This window comes from Anser anser, assembly GCF_964211835.1.
Source record: "Anser anser genome assembly, chromosome: 2".
In the NCBI taxonomy this organism is placed as follows: Eukaryota; Metazoa; Chordata; class Aves; order Anseriformes; family Anatidae; genus Anser; species Anser anser.
The window spans coordinates 69,267,658-69,282,977 of record NC_139721.1 but is presented as its reverse complement, the minus strand read 5'-3'; the positions used below and the strand labels follow the sequence as shown (position 1 = coordinate 69,282,977).

Sequence of the window (15,320 nt, the reverse complement as noted above, 5' to 3'; positions counted from 1 at the left end):
TACTTTTACATCCCCACCCCAACCTGATGACTGAGGAAAGAAATAGCACACAGACAAAGCTCAGTTCTAAAACACTTGCACATACAGGCACATTTTGCACTGAACACCAGGGATAGAGCTATCTATGGAAAAAACATACTTGTTCACATTTCTGCTTCATCCTTCTTACCATTCAAAAGAGCCTTCAGTTTGCAAACATTCAAGAAAAGGAGCATTTTTCACTTCCTCAGCCAGGTCTTCTGGTTCTAGTCTGCCCTCTTTCTTGCTAGAAAAAGATGTTTAGCTCTCCCTTTCACCTTTCTTTCTTCCCAAACATTACTGAACTCCTTATAGGTAACTACTCTGAACAATCAAGTTCCCAATTAGCTGATTTGACAGTCAGTTACAATATCATCCTTTTCTCTTCCAATGAGCAGGCACTGCTCTGTTAGCTGTGTCCTAATGATCGGTTAGTTCCATCATAAAAGGCTATACATTTCATGTAATACACATTTTATGAGGAACACAGGTGCACAAAGTTACAAAGAACCTCAAACCCATTATAGACGTACTTCATTCAAAAACCATTTTCCAGTGATAAATACATACCCTTAAATTAACTGTGATATTAGGTTATTTTTTATACAGTTAATCTACTAACTTTTTCTTCCCCAAAAGCACAGATTCCCTTTCTCAACATCAATTCATTACGGTATCCAGACAAATTTGCTATTTGTTGCTCAAAGCTATTGGTTAATACACAGACCATGACAGTGCGATTGGTAATACACTGATCTGATCGTATCACATTGACCCCTGCTTGTTAGAGAATAAAGCCAAGAATTCTGAGACAATAATAGTTAGAACCTGCTTTTAATAAGATGTCAGTGTTTCTGCTGTTATCCCATTATCTTGTTTTAATGTCACAGAATACATCTTTATTCTCTTGCTTTCTGAAAAATGTTTACGTACTGACCAGATAACCTAAAAGCAAACACATTTTCCAAGTCTGCATACTCTCTATCCACAACCCAGGCTGCACTCATACCAATACCTCAGCATGTAAGGTGAACAAAGAAAATAATTAATTTATAGCAATACAGTTTACACAAAGTTGCGGTCTTTTAACCTGATCTCTCTGCATTGTAAATACTGTACTTTTTTCCCACCTTTTTCCTGCAGACGGTGAGCGTTACTGGATAGGGAAGAGAAGGAAAGCTTTTCTCTCCTATTGCAAATAGTCTACAGAGCAACACAGTCTTTGCATGGAACAGCCAGGATAGGAGTAGCACAAAACCTTTGCTTGTAAGGGGTTTAATTCATTTTTAATACCATGAGGCTACTAAATGAAGCACGTTTTCCTTTACCCACAATCATTGCTTTTTCATACTTAGCATGATGAAGTCATGCACGTATCACAAAATGACATATGCCTCATTTTGAGGATTTAACTTTATTTGCACAATCCAAACACAACATCAGTTGTTTCAGCAGTATATGCCCTAATGCCTACACATCTCTGTGAAACTGCACTGATAACACTTCTAGAATATGAAACACAACCTACTGCAGAACATAAAAAATAACTAAATTTATACTTACCGTAACCTGGGAAGCATCCATGAACTGTAGGCCAAAGTAATCAGTTTCCACAAGGTCCAAATGATATACAATCTGGTCAAATAATTCCTGTCCCTTTGCATGTTTCTGTAACAGAAAAGAAAGTGTTTTTTTGTTTATTTGTTTTGTAACTGTGTGTATTAGGGAGACAGTGGTGTGGGGTTTTGGTTTAAGTTCAAATATGGGGAGAAGCGTTGCACAATGGAAAACAGTGTCTAAATAGTAATCCTATGTATTCTGAAGAATCACGTTGACTTTTTTTTTTCTCCAAGAAATAAGTGACACGTTCCATCTGCAGCTATTCCAACAGCATCCGACTTCATTCTCAAAGAAAACAGTCAACGTTCACTGTAACTCAGAGTAAGGAGAGAAACAGAACACTTACAGGACATTAAGTCTTTCAAATCATGGAGCAAACATTTTAAAACCCCAGGAAGCCAAATTCTCCACTAAACACTTGCTTGACACACTGCCCGAAATCTGCTGGCTGTTATCACGTATCAACTATAGTCATTCAGTGCCACATACCACCACTTAAGCTGCAAAATACATTCTGGACAGCTTGAATACTTAAACAGCACCATGAGGAAAATTAATGGGATTTGATAAGAATCTTTCAATCATGTTGCTAATTGCAATCACATTTATAGCCTTCAAATGGAGCACAGAACTATAGCTTTTTGGTTTTATTTAGCATGACTTGTAACACACAGGCATGGAAAACAACGCTAACCCAAATCATAGACTACGATACTAGTAAGAAAGTAAGCTGATCTTAAAGCTCAGCTGCAATCTGCACATCTACTTGTTCAGAGTACAGAATTTAAGCACCCAGTGCTTCAATTTTCAATGCTGGAAGTGAAGCATGGAGGTTACAGATGGGTAGGAGGAAGAGAGAATAACAAGCTAATTTTTCTGCAAGCCCTGTTGTGTTACTCAGGAAAGGAAGTTTTCAAATTCCTGGGGGGGGGCGGGGGGGGGAAGCTTGGCGACAAATGAGATTAACATAAACCCCAAAAGGAGACAGAAGCTACAGCTCTATTTTATACAGGAACGTACAGCAAACAGGTCTGGAGCCAATTCTCTTCCTCCTTCTGCTTTGAGGACTTTTTTTAATTTTTATTTTTAATGGTCTAACTTATTAGGCATTTCCACTTCATCCCAAATCCTAGCAGAATTTACCAATTTCAACTGAGATCTATATAACTTTCAGTTTCTTTAATTTGGCCTTCTGTGCAGTAACAGCATTAATCATAACACAAACGAACTCCTATCCAGGCTTCCAAACTCTCTAAAATCTATCCTCTCCAGTGAGAGACAAAATGAAGAGTTTCAGCTCTATTTTTCCTAAGGTCAATCAAGCTTAAATAAAATTTATTAATTACACCTAAGTAGCAACTCTTTTGTACTAACAGTGTAGAACACAGAAATCAAATCGATAAGGTTCTAATTTCAGGAAGAGCATTAGGAGTGTCATTAAAATAAGTTGCATAAAAACTTAGACAAGCATTAAGCCATCATCAGAAGATACCGATTTATTATTTTAGGGCATGGGGAGCAGGAGGTCAATAATAGACAGTGTTAGTCAAAGTTCAACAAACCACTGAAGGCAGACAAGATGACAGCTTCTTAAAGCAGTATATGGCTAAGAAGTTAGGAATTTTTGATGTCCAATCATTGTTATAAACCATTTTTTTAAATTAAATTGATATTTTTGTTTAAAAAAAATATCCAGAACATTTTCTCATACACAGTAAATTCAGCTCTTGTTAAAAGATGCCACAGGACAACAGAATTAAGACCGATTCTACTCAAATGAGGGAGAAGAAAACCCTCCGAAGCAATAAAAAAGGCAAGACACGAGAAATTCACAGAACTGGGGAATACTGATTTGATGCCCTATGATCACTGTTCCTGGTTGCTTGTCCTATGGCATTAACTACCTGCATGTTTGCCTTAAAATGCCACACGCCCAACAGAAACCAGAGAGTGCACACTCCACCTTCTGTACCCAAATAGTAGTTAATGTTCAACGTATGTTACACGGAGAATAGCTCAGCATTGCACAGCTAGACTGTAAAGTGCACTGTTACATACATAGCTTACAGGAGGTTATAACATTTAACTTGTCACTAAATGACATTTCCCAGCAACTCGTACCGTGTAGATAATAAAGCTGCCGCAGCCAAACTGCTGACAGAAAGCCCTGGTTTTGAGATGTTCCGCTCAGGGGAAAGATAAAAGGAACTCCTCCCCTCTACTAACCGTAAAGGATGACCTGTTCTCCTTCCTTCTGCCTGGCAACCTAGGGAGTCAGATCACAGGCTGATAAATCGGTACCTGTGGGCTGAATTAAATGGATGGTATCGACAAAATAGAAGGGGTTTTCCTCAGGAATTGCTGAGGCCGAGGCCCACGTGCATAAGCGTAGCCTCTAACAGAAACGACATTCAGATTATGAGAAACTTCGTATTTTCATGGTCTTTTCCTTCTCCCTTCCTTCTAGATAACAGAAGCTAAAAAAAAATAAATGCTTTCTCTACCAAAACCTTGTATCAAGTGAGGAATATGAAACTAACTTCAAACAAAATTTCCACAGAAGATATAATCAGCTGGAATTCAACAAAGCACACTTACTCTACACAGCTTCACCTAGTGGATATTTTTGGAAGACGTAAAAAAAGCACTTAAGCTAAGAATATTTTATAGTCCTACCTTGCTAGACAGATGGTTCATAACTTTCAGATGCAGAATATCTGCATAACCTATATCTCAAGAAAGGAGTAGTAGTAACAAACAACATACACAGACTATTACACAGAGTTACAGAGTTATTACTTTGTTATGAAAGTTACTATAATTGGGAAGAGTGATGTAATGAGAGTTGCAAAACCATTTTTTTTTTTAAACTAAATCATTGCCAGTTTCTGCTGGAGTGTTCCTTGGCTCCCAGGAGAACTTGTGTGAGCACCATAAAACCTCACAGACAAACACTGGGGGGCATTTCAAATGTTGAGCTTACAAACAAATTACATCTGCAGCAGAAGGTAAAACCGAACTAGTGTGAGGCAGTTACCTGCATTCCCTTTTGCCTCTTTGTCCTTGAGGAAACACAGAAAGACTGAACTACATTTTCAGGTTGGGAAGCTCCATAATAAGGCACTACTGAGAGCTAGAAGAAAAAAAGGAAAAAAAAAAAGTTTCTCACATCAGCCAGCCATGTGAGCCACTCATGCCTCAAAGTCATGCCAGCTGTATCCTGGCAGCCCTCCTCGATATCCCTCTTTCCCCCATCATATTTTCTTTGGGACCAGGAAACACAGGATCAAAGAAAGTTCTTAGTTTAATGAGGATTTATCATTGGGTCCTCCTACAGGAACTCATATCGGTGCAGGCATAAAGCCCCTTGTAAAGCCACAGTGACAGCTGCATGGCCCACAGGTAGAGCAGGCCTGAATTTTTAGCTGCCAAAGACTTCCAGTCTCAGGGAACCTGGGAATTCTTGTCAGCTAAAGCCTGACAAAACAAAGATTAACTTCTCCAATGAGAAGCTCTTCCAGACTTGACAAGTGAATAGGCAAGAGGTTTTAACACACTTTTGGTGGGCAACAAGGAAAGGGCAAATTCATCAGCCAAAGACATTTTACATCAACCAGTTCAGTCCAAACAGGCTGTTCAGTGTTGATTTTAGCTATGCCAGAATTGTTTGGAAGGTTCTGCCAAAAGGCATGAAAAGGGGATACAGAAGCCAGAAAAATTTCCCATTCTGGTGCAGATGTGGTGCAAGAACATCACTGGTCAGTCTAGGAGCCCACACGGCAAGTTAGCTGCCGTGCCTACCTTCCCAAACCTGACGTGCTCTGAAAAGGAACAAAAAGTAGTCTGTAGAAACCAAGTATGGGGCATTACATGGGCACAAGTGGAGTGAATAACAATTGTTGAGTCACACCAGAGAGTTCAGATTCCAGCATTACAAACTAAGGATTAACAGATTTCAGAAATAGCTAAAGTTGTGCTTGGGAAAACAACCTGTCAGGCAGGCCAAGAGTACACGAAATAGCCTGCAAAGTAAGAAAAAAAAAAAGAAAAAAGGTAAATAAACTAATGCAAAGAAAAAAGTGCAAGCCAGTTAACTGACATCTTTCCCAAACTGAATACTGAGTAGTAGCAGGAGTGAGCGCACAGGGCAAATTTAATTTCTTTCCCTAAAGAAAGCACAACGCTATGTATTCTGTAACACATCAAATATTTTTGCAGAGTGGGCTGCTGTGATCTCATGGTCACAGATAACCAGGTTTTAGCTTCTGGCAAGTTAGTAAAGGAGCATTTGTAGCTAGCAATCCTCTGCTCCACAGGCCTGATACTGCTCTGTAGCAATCAGTGCCTCTTGCTGGCATCTCCTGGAAGAAGGTGGCTCATTATGTTCTGCTCAGTACTCTTACGCCTCAGTTGTTATTAACTCATTTCTCACTTTTCAGTTGTATTCCTAAAGCTTTACCAGCTCTGCCAGCTGTATTATTTAGTATTATATTACACTAAATTATATATACTATATTATATATCACTTTGCCTTTTAACAGCCACTGGCAATGCAGTCTCCTAGCATTTTGGACATGTTACAGGCAAAACATGTGTAAAGCCATTTGGGTTTCTTATTAACCTTGACTTCTGGTGCTTGTTATCATCTGTACTTTAACTCTCTTCTTGATAGTCAAGCCCTCAGTTTCTCAACAGACTCTCTGCACCCTCTAAGCTTAGTCACTTAGGGGCTACAGGGAAGTAGCCACAACAAATTCAGTGTTAAGACTAAAAGAAAAACAAATTTATTAACACATCTTATTTCCGTGGATGACCTAACTTGCTTGAGCTCCTTGAAAATGTTAGGTTATTTTCTTACCAGTCGACCACTGACTCGAGTTTTCAGTTCTGGCTCCAAGCTCACTTGAAAATATGCCACTCTTCAAATGACCATTAAGCCTCTTACCCTGTCATGCCAGTAACAGCTGCATTGCTTCAGAGCCTGCTAACGCATGTAAATTATGTTTAAATATGGTACAGACCACAGAAACAAGCAGCATTCCTGAACGTGCCCAGAAGAAAATGCAACTGATGGTGCATGTGAAGTTTCAGGTGAAGGAAAACAAAACTGATTCTAGCTGCTTTGAGAAATGAGCTAAAAATAAAATTTAAAAGCCTCCAAGCCTCCCATAGCCTCCCCTCAACAACCAAAACAAAGAACCCCCTCTGCCCCCCACCACAAATGCCAAATCCATACATTCATCACCAGAAACCCAACCAGAAGAAAAAAATCACCTCAGTGGTGGTTGCTTATTTATTACCTTGAATGCACAAACGTTTCACTCCCAGTCATTTTTGTCAATACACCCAAACTGAAACTGCAGTTTTCTGGGCAAAAGCAGCTTATGAACAAACAACAAACGACAACAGCCAAGCCATTTCCTTCAGGTTGTCAGGAGCCTCAGCTAAAGAAACAGCACACTACCATTTGAGTACATTCTCCCTGCTGGAAGACTGGGTTTCTGTGACAAAGATGCCAGTAAGAACTCACAGACAGATATTAAGAAAAAAATGCCCAAACAGTGGGTACAATAAACCTCACTACTGTTGCGCACCAGTATTTCTCTACAGCACTCAACCCCACCTCTCCACCAGTTACTGGTAAGAAGAACCAGTGTTCAATCCCTGCTAAAGACGGTAGAAATAGGGATTAATGACTGCAAGAGACAAACAGCACCTCTGTTCTTCTTATACAGGATGGGAAGGATTCAAGGTAGAAAGTCTGCAGAAGTGGTGCAATGGAGAAGCTGAACAAGAACAAATAAATAGATCACTATATTTGATATGTGCCAGGCAAGGTACTACACAAAACCAAATGGCTTTTAGTTGCATCATACCACCTTTGACCATGCTAACATGGCATAGGCTGATAGGAGAGATTTGGCCAGAGCTTTTAACCTGCTATGTGAGGGTAATCTTGTGAATTTAAAAAAAAAAAAGTGAAAAACAAACCCAGCAAACCCAAAACACAAAGAATAAAGGCTGGGGAGAAAAGATGCTATTTTCCAATTCTGCAATAGGAATGAAGAAAGGAATAGAAAAAAAATAGGAATTGAATTATTCATAAAGTACAAACTCAATGAGATGAATCAGAGATTAGAATGTCAGCATGGCACCGTAGAAAAGCCACAGGAAAAAAAGACATCAGAGAGGGAATTACCTTATGCATGTAACTAACTAAAAAGTCCAAACCCATGTCAACTGACCTGCTGGAAAGATGTCACAGGCAGATCAACACTTAGAAATGTTATACAGTTTCAGGAAAGTCAGGCAAGGTCTGAGAGAGAGGGTTCGAGGTCTGAGGATAGGGTTTCCTTTGCCAGTTCACACACCTCTGCTTTCCAACCACTTCTTTCCCACCTCTCAAACACATCCTGCCTCTTCCCAAAGTGGGCAAGTACAACAGCATGTGGGCCAGCTTTGTTAAATAGTCTCTCTGATGCTAATTTTTTCTGAAAGCAAAAGTGGTTTTCAAAATATGCATTTTTTACCAACTGGGTTTTACAGCACAGCCATTCAAAAACGAGTTACAGCATACCTAGAGCTTCAGAAGTCCGTGCTGCTGGCAAAAAGGAGCAAATTATCACCTCTCAAGGCCTACGTTATCTAGAAGGTGTATGCGACGGAAGTGTTGGTAGTGGGCAGACCACAGGAGTAGCTTCTGTGTAAGAGGCCTGGGGCTGTCCTGTACTAGACGTGGTTCGAGCCATCTCTGCACAGGTGAGCCTGTGGTGCCTCTGGGAAAATGTATTTAAGAAAGGTCAGAACGTGCCAGACAGATGTTGGGTGAGAGAACAGAGGAAGATAAGAACAGCAGAGGGAACCCCAGGGTTAGAGGAAGAGATCCAGGCACTGGAGCAAATAACCCCTGTGGATCATGGAGGACCCATGCTGGAACAGTTAGATATTCCTGGAGGACTGCAGCCTGTGGAGACAATGCACACTGGAGCAGAGGAAGAAAGTGTGAGGAGGAAGAAGCAGCAGAGAGGTTTCTGTCCTGACCCATGGAGGAGTGAATGAGCGGCTGGGTGGGTGCTCGGCTCTTAGCCAAGGCTAACCCACCACGCAGGGGAAACCCTTACACAAGGCAATTTTATGTTTCTATCAAGTCAGAGATCATCTGAAGGGATGGCAGTCTGAAGAACCTCAACTCTCTCCAAACACCACCTGAAAGGCAAGCAGATACTGTAAGCGCAATTACTATTGGCAACCCTAGTATCAGGGCTGACATTTTTATTTTATTAGACTCATGTGAAAGTGAGATTTTGTTTACTGTCCCTACCATCTAAATGTACCACAGGCAACACAGACCTCTTCGAAGTGCTTCAAAGCACTACCAGCACGTCTAAATGGGATCCTCTGGCAACAGCCAAGAAGTACAAACAGCCATACAACAAAAGTAAAACTGTAATTTTAAGGTCTAGAAAAGTGAGTATGGACTATTGTTATTTCAGATACAGACGAGCTTCCCCATCACATTTCTACACTCAGAGGTACAACAGAAATAGTTATTTGTATGGAAAGAAGGTTTTCACCCCTAGACTGCCAGCTCCCTCTCCTGACCCACTTGAAATACTACATACTTGTCAAGCTGAAAAACACAGCTGCAGAAATACAAAGAAGCTAGGATGCAGGGAAAAAAAAAAAAGATGCTGAGAACTTCTTAGCTACTTTATTCCACTTGAGATACAGTTCTCAGTTCTGGATTCCCAGAAGACAACAGAACTTGATATGAGCTACGGGTGTTGGCCTGGCAGCCACTTCTAAGGGAAGATAGCACTAAATGTAACGTTTTGCTTCTCCTGCATGAATTGCCTTTCACCCCCTTGCACAAAGCATATAGAGGTCATTTTGATGGAGTGCTAGAGGAGATTCTAGATAATGACTTTAAACTGCATTTGAACAGTAACCCAGAACACCAATATAAGCTCAATTGACCTAGAAGAGAACAAGGAGGAAGAGGCAAGCAGTACTAGAAGAGAATCCCTAGAGTTCAGCAAAGAATCTCCACTTTCTTGTGCTAATGGCACTACCAAAGTTTCAAAAGACATCTTAGCTTTCTTCTGCATCTGCATTTGAATGCTCCATGAATAGAAGTGGTTTTTAAATAGACGCAATTGTACAAACAGTATTTTCCACATGGACACATTTCTTTCATACGCATTTTACCTGTATTTGTGTCTGGCTTAATTGTTTCAGATTTTTGTTTTTAAATAGGACATTTATGACTGTTACAACAAGAAAAATTACCTCTAAGGCTCTACCAGCAACATTCCTCTGGCAAAGACACAGCTGAGATGACCTGCAGCAGTGCCCAGTTAGACACATGCAATACAAGTGAAAAGGACTTTATGTAAGGAAGCCTGCAGGGTCCCTGATGGGGTCGTAGCCAATAAAGATACAAGATACAGGTTTTGCTTCCAATTCCTAGCCTAGAAGTTTGTCAGTGCAGCAAGGAAGTGCCTGCAGGGGGAGGTTACATCAGTATAGCATCACTACTGATTTAAGCTATCCGTGCTTTTAAATGCACTCCCCCCGTCCTCCCCACGCGACCATTCGCTTATAGGTCACACTGCACAGCCTTGCCAAAAGCTGTTTCCTGAATGCTGTGTAAGGGGCAATAAGGAGGCCACAAAGCTGCGCCACAGCTGGGATGCAACACCTGGAAGGGCTGTTCTGAGAACAGGCACCTGGCATAATGCCTTGCTGTTCGGTGCTTTTAATGTACAGAACAGGAATCCCGCCCCAAATATGGTGACCTGGAAAAGCAAAAAGATGTGTATTCTGTTACAAATAGCACATGTATGCTTCACAAATTCACTTTTCCTAGTAAGCTTCCATAGACTACTTCAGAAATAGTCCAGAAATCCTCTGTATTAAAGAGATCCTTTGCTTTACCTTCCATATGTAGTAAGAGGATAAAGAATCCCATCGTGACAGAGCAGCAATTATACCTGTCTGGATAAAATTAAAAGTTCCTTACGACCACTCCTCTCCTCCCGCATAATAACGTGCACTGTTTATGTTCACATAGTTCATTCAATTGTTCCCATGTTTGTTTCTTTTAAAACTTAAATACATACCATTTGTGCTGCATTTCATAGCAGCAAATTAACTCCATACACTTGCTAGCATTAATTACCCATTCCCTTACCTGGCACAAGGTTTTACAAAGTGCTAAACCTTCCATATAAATCATATTAATCATTGATCACCCTGACAGCTACAGCCAATTAACTAAGGTCAGAGCCACAAAATGTAGAAGCAGCAACCACAAAGGGAGCCTAGAACTTGAGGACAAAGCTCTGTGGTGGCCCTGCCTCAGAAGCTCACCAGATTTGATATGCAAAGACAAACCCTTTTAGAAGCTACCTATTTATTCAGATAGCCAACAGACTTCAAACAGCACTTTTCACTTTGTTCTTTCGTACATCAAGTCGCAGGACCTCTCCGAAGAATCAGTTCAAATTGTTTGCCTCCCTGAAGAGAACCAAAAATCCAGAGACTGAGAAAAGCCTGCAAGAAAAACTTACCGACTTACTGACTAGTTTATAATCTGCAATTTAAAAAAAGAGCCAGACCAGGGAAGGCTGCCACTAAAAATAGTTCATTTGGCGGGCAGCTTAGAAGACATGATTTTTTTTACACACAAACATAATTAGCCAAATACATACAATTTAGGAAGATCGCTACAAATTAAATTTCTTTCTACCAAGACAGAAGATGCAATAGGAATAGCCATGTGGTTTATATTTAAAAATTACTATAATTAAAAAAATAATTAGACAATAGCTCAAGCTTATAGAAATCACCCCTCTCAGATGGTATCACTGCTCAGAGAAGAACTAATGCCAGATCTAGGCTTATTGTATTGAAAAGAAGCTCAGCTCCCTAACCTCCACTCTGCTGAGAAGGAATTATGTAAAACAAAATAAATTCTCATCGTGACACCGAATTTAACTTCTTGCTCTGTCAAACGTTCAGATCTGATGGGGCAAAGTACACCTTACAGCGCTGCAATAGGCAGCTTCTATTCATTTTGAAGAATGAAAAGTAACTGATGTGTGTGTTTTTGGTGGTGGTGGTTTGTTTTTTTCTTTAAAGAAAAAACATTTTAAATTAGAAGTCCTAAGACTGTCCACATGAGGAAGGGAAAGATTGGGTTATAGCTAAAATTGATTTCTTATATCTCATGTCAACTAACAGATCCTCTTATTAAGTAAAAGGCTAAGCACATTAAAAAAGTGATTCTTAACACCACCTCTGGTCCCATAGTTAGAATGCAGAAAAACAATATCAATCAGAATCTGGAAAAGTGACATTTTGAAAAAGAATTAGATACAGAGAAGAGGAAGCACAAACCTGCAAAAAAGTGTCAGCCTTTTTCCCCTATCAGGCTCCCTGCAAGCTACAATTTTTGTTGCCCATTTGGACAGAATACGCTATCCATATATTCCATCCATTTTAGACAGTATAGATAGATCAGGAAAAGTTAAAAAAAAAAAAAAAAGCCACCAGAAATATCGTCTGATTTGAAAAATTTTAGTAATTTACAAGGAGCTTTGAGTTTTACTTTTTCATTTTTCAGTTTGGCTACCCAGGCTGCCTTCATGCCATTAAATGGATTACAAATATTTACATGTCAGGGGAAATAAAACAGAATCCAAAACACTATTGTGGAAATTAAACCCCAACACCATAATGGAGTGTAAGAATTATCAGCTTTTCAGCTTGCTTATTTTACACACATGTATCATCAGCACCTTATCAGGAGCTTACAGGTGATTCAGAACACCACAAAACATAGGAAAACTTCACTATTGTAACTGGACAGAAATTCAGTAGAATTTGCTAAGTTGGTAATGCACCAAGTTTCCTGTTATAGGTTAATACGGCATTCCTTGCGGTTGTCTCTTTCCACCTAGGCATTTGATCTCAACAGAACCACCCCACTGCAGGAAGAGATCAGGTTCGAGACCATCTAAGGAACCTGAAGGTGCCCGAGTCCATGGGACTTGATAGGATGCATCCATGGATCCTGAGGGATCCTGAAGGAACTGGTGGACGTAGTTGCTAAGCCTCTCTCTATCATATTTGAGAAGCTGTAGCACTCCGGTGAAGTTCCCACAGACTGGTGAAGGAGAAACATAACCCCCATTTTTAAAAGCAGATAAAAGGGAGATTCAGGGAACTACAGACCAGTTGGTCTCACCTCCATGTCTGGCAAGATCATGGAGCAGGTATTCATGGAAACTATGCTAAGGCCCGTGGAAAATAAGGAGGTGATTGGTGACAGCCAACATGGCTTGACTAAGGGCAGATCGTGCCTGACAAACATGGTGGCCTTGTATGACGGGGTTACCGCACTGGTGGATAAGGGAAGAGCAACTGACATCATCGACCTGAACTTTTGCAAGGCATTTGACACTGTCCACCTGATATCCTTGTCTCTAAATTGCAGAGACATGGATTTGACGGATGGATTACTCGGTTGATAAGGAATTGTCTGGGTGGTCGCACTCAAAGAGTTGTAGTCACCGGCTCAATGTCTAGGTGGACATCAGTAATGAGTGGTGTTCCTCAGGGGTCTGTGTTGGGACCAGTGCTTTTAAACATCTTTGTCAGTGACATAGACAGTGAAATTGAGCGCATCCTCAGCAAGTCTGCCAATGACACCAAGCTGTGTGGTGCAGCCAACACACTGGAGGGAAGGGATGCCACACAGAGGGAGCGGGGCAGGCCTGAGAGGTGGGCCTGTGCGAACCTCGTGAGGTTCAACAATGTCAAGTGCAAGGTCCTGCACCTGGGCTGGGGCAACCCCAAGAACAAACACAGACTGGGTGGAGAACGGATTGAGAGCAGCCCTGAGGGTGTTAATGGAGGAAAAGCTCGACATGAGCTGTCAAAGTGTACTTGCAGCCCAGAAAGCAAATCATATCCTGGGCCACATCAAAAGCAACATGGCCAGCAGGGCGAGGGAGGTGATTGTCCCCCTCTGCTCTGCTCTTGTGAGACCCCACCTGGAGCACTGCGTTCAGCTCTGGGGCCCCCAGCACAAGAAGGACATAGGCCTGTTGGAACAAGTCCAGAGGGGAGGGCTGTGAGGATGATCAAGGGGCTGGAGCACCTCTCCTATGAAGACAGACTGAGAGAGTTGGGGTTGTTCAGCATGGAGAAGAGAAGACTCCGGGGAGACCTCATAGCAGCCGTCCAGTACCTAAATGGGGCCTACAGGAAAGCTGGGGAGGGACTCTGTGACAGGGAGTGTAGTGATAGGACAAGGGGAAATGTTTTTAAAATGAAAGAAGGTAGGTTCAGATTAGATGTTAAGAAGAAATTCTTTACTCAGAGGGTAGTGAGGCACTGGACCAGGTTGCCCAGAGAAGCTGTGGATGCCCCATCCCTGGAAATAGGGAAGGCCAGAATGGATGGGGCTTTGAGCAACCTGATCTAGTGGGAAGTGTCCCTGCTCATGGCAGGGGGGTTAGAATTAGATGATCTTTAAGGATCCTTCCAACCCGAACCATTCTGTGATTTGCTGTGCTTTACAACTTTTGTGGAAATCTTTTTCTCAGAGTCTGGAGCTCAAGCCAAATCAGATCAAACACTCTGCCCAGTTCAGTCACGCACTGCTGACCCACCACCACCTCAGTTGTTTAAAATGACATTTTGTTCTTTTATTTTTCAGTTCCAGGAAAAAAACTGGCAAGAAGTACACCAATTGCCTTCTCACAATATGAAGATATCAGCCATGCTGTGCGTGTTCAAGTTCATTTCCAAAGCCACTATAATACAAAGTGCCATTTAAAAGCAGGCTTTTAGTTGGATGCATAATGATCTAGTTAAAAATTAAATCACTATGGCGACCCCAAAAAAGACTGTAGCATCAGTTCTTTGCAGTTGCAAGACAGCCTCCATGTAAATATTAACAAAAATATCTGTTTATAAAGCAGATTAGAAAAAAATCTGTCAGGGAGCTCTGTCTCACAATAATTTTGTTTCACAATGAAAGGGGACACAGGAACATATTACCACAAACTCACAATATTTCAACTAAATATTCAAACCTAACCACCACCAGCTCTAATACAAAGCATTCTGAAGATCCGAAAAAGCAACTAAGTCATTGCAGGATCAGATTTTAGCTGTCTTAATTCCTACTCAAACGTATTTTATTAATAGAAACAAGGTTTCTGATTTTTAGACTTGCAGACATTGTCAACAGGGCCAAGTGAAAACTTGAATTCTTCTGCGGGAGCAAAGTTAGAGAAGCTAAACTCTGACCATACTAAGAGTATTGCTGCCTAATAGCCTTTAAATGACACCGACAACTCAGCAGACTTCAAAGTCACACACATGCAGCCAGCAGAGCCTTTAACTGCAACCAGATACAGCACCGTAGCCATGACGCAGGAAGAAGTGTCAGCTCAGTTGTTCAGCTGTGTTGATTCAGAAAAATCATGTGATGAAGTTTATACAGGCTGAGCAACAAAGCACATATGACTGTGGGTATAGCCAGAGAGTCTGTAGATTAAGACAGACTTAGTTTTTCATATCTGTTTAGAAAATATGACATGCTGTGGGAAAACAAGCAACTCAGATGAAGAGGGTGGTGAGCCGAATGCTCAATCACTCACCAGTCA

The 15,320-nt window shown here is 41.1% G+C and overlaps 1 protein-coding gene across 8 annotated transcripts in view; it reads right to left on the bottom strand.

Moving 5' to 3' along the window:
• EPB41L4B (erythrocyte membrane protein band 4.1 like 4B) overlaps positions 1 to 15,320 on the bottom strand; it is a 175,358-nt gene that overhangs the window by 122,135 nt on the left and 37,903 nt on the right. For 5 of the 8 annotated variants that reach the window (XM_083822764.1, XM_083822763.1, XM_083822767.1 and 2 more), the window contains exon 2: positions 1,582 to 1,686. In XM_083822764.1, coding sequence (XP_083678890.1) covers positions 1,582 to 1,686 — 105 coding nt within the window. Of the gene's footprint in view, positions 1 to 1,581; positions 1,687 to 4,675; positions 4,772 to 15,320 lie in introns of all 8 variants that reach the window. The other 3 variants (XR_014579106.1, XM_083822761.1, XM_083822762.1) reach the window with 1 other exon arrangement.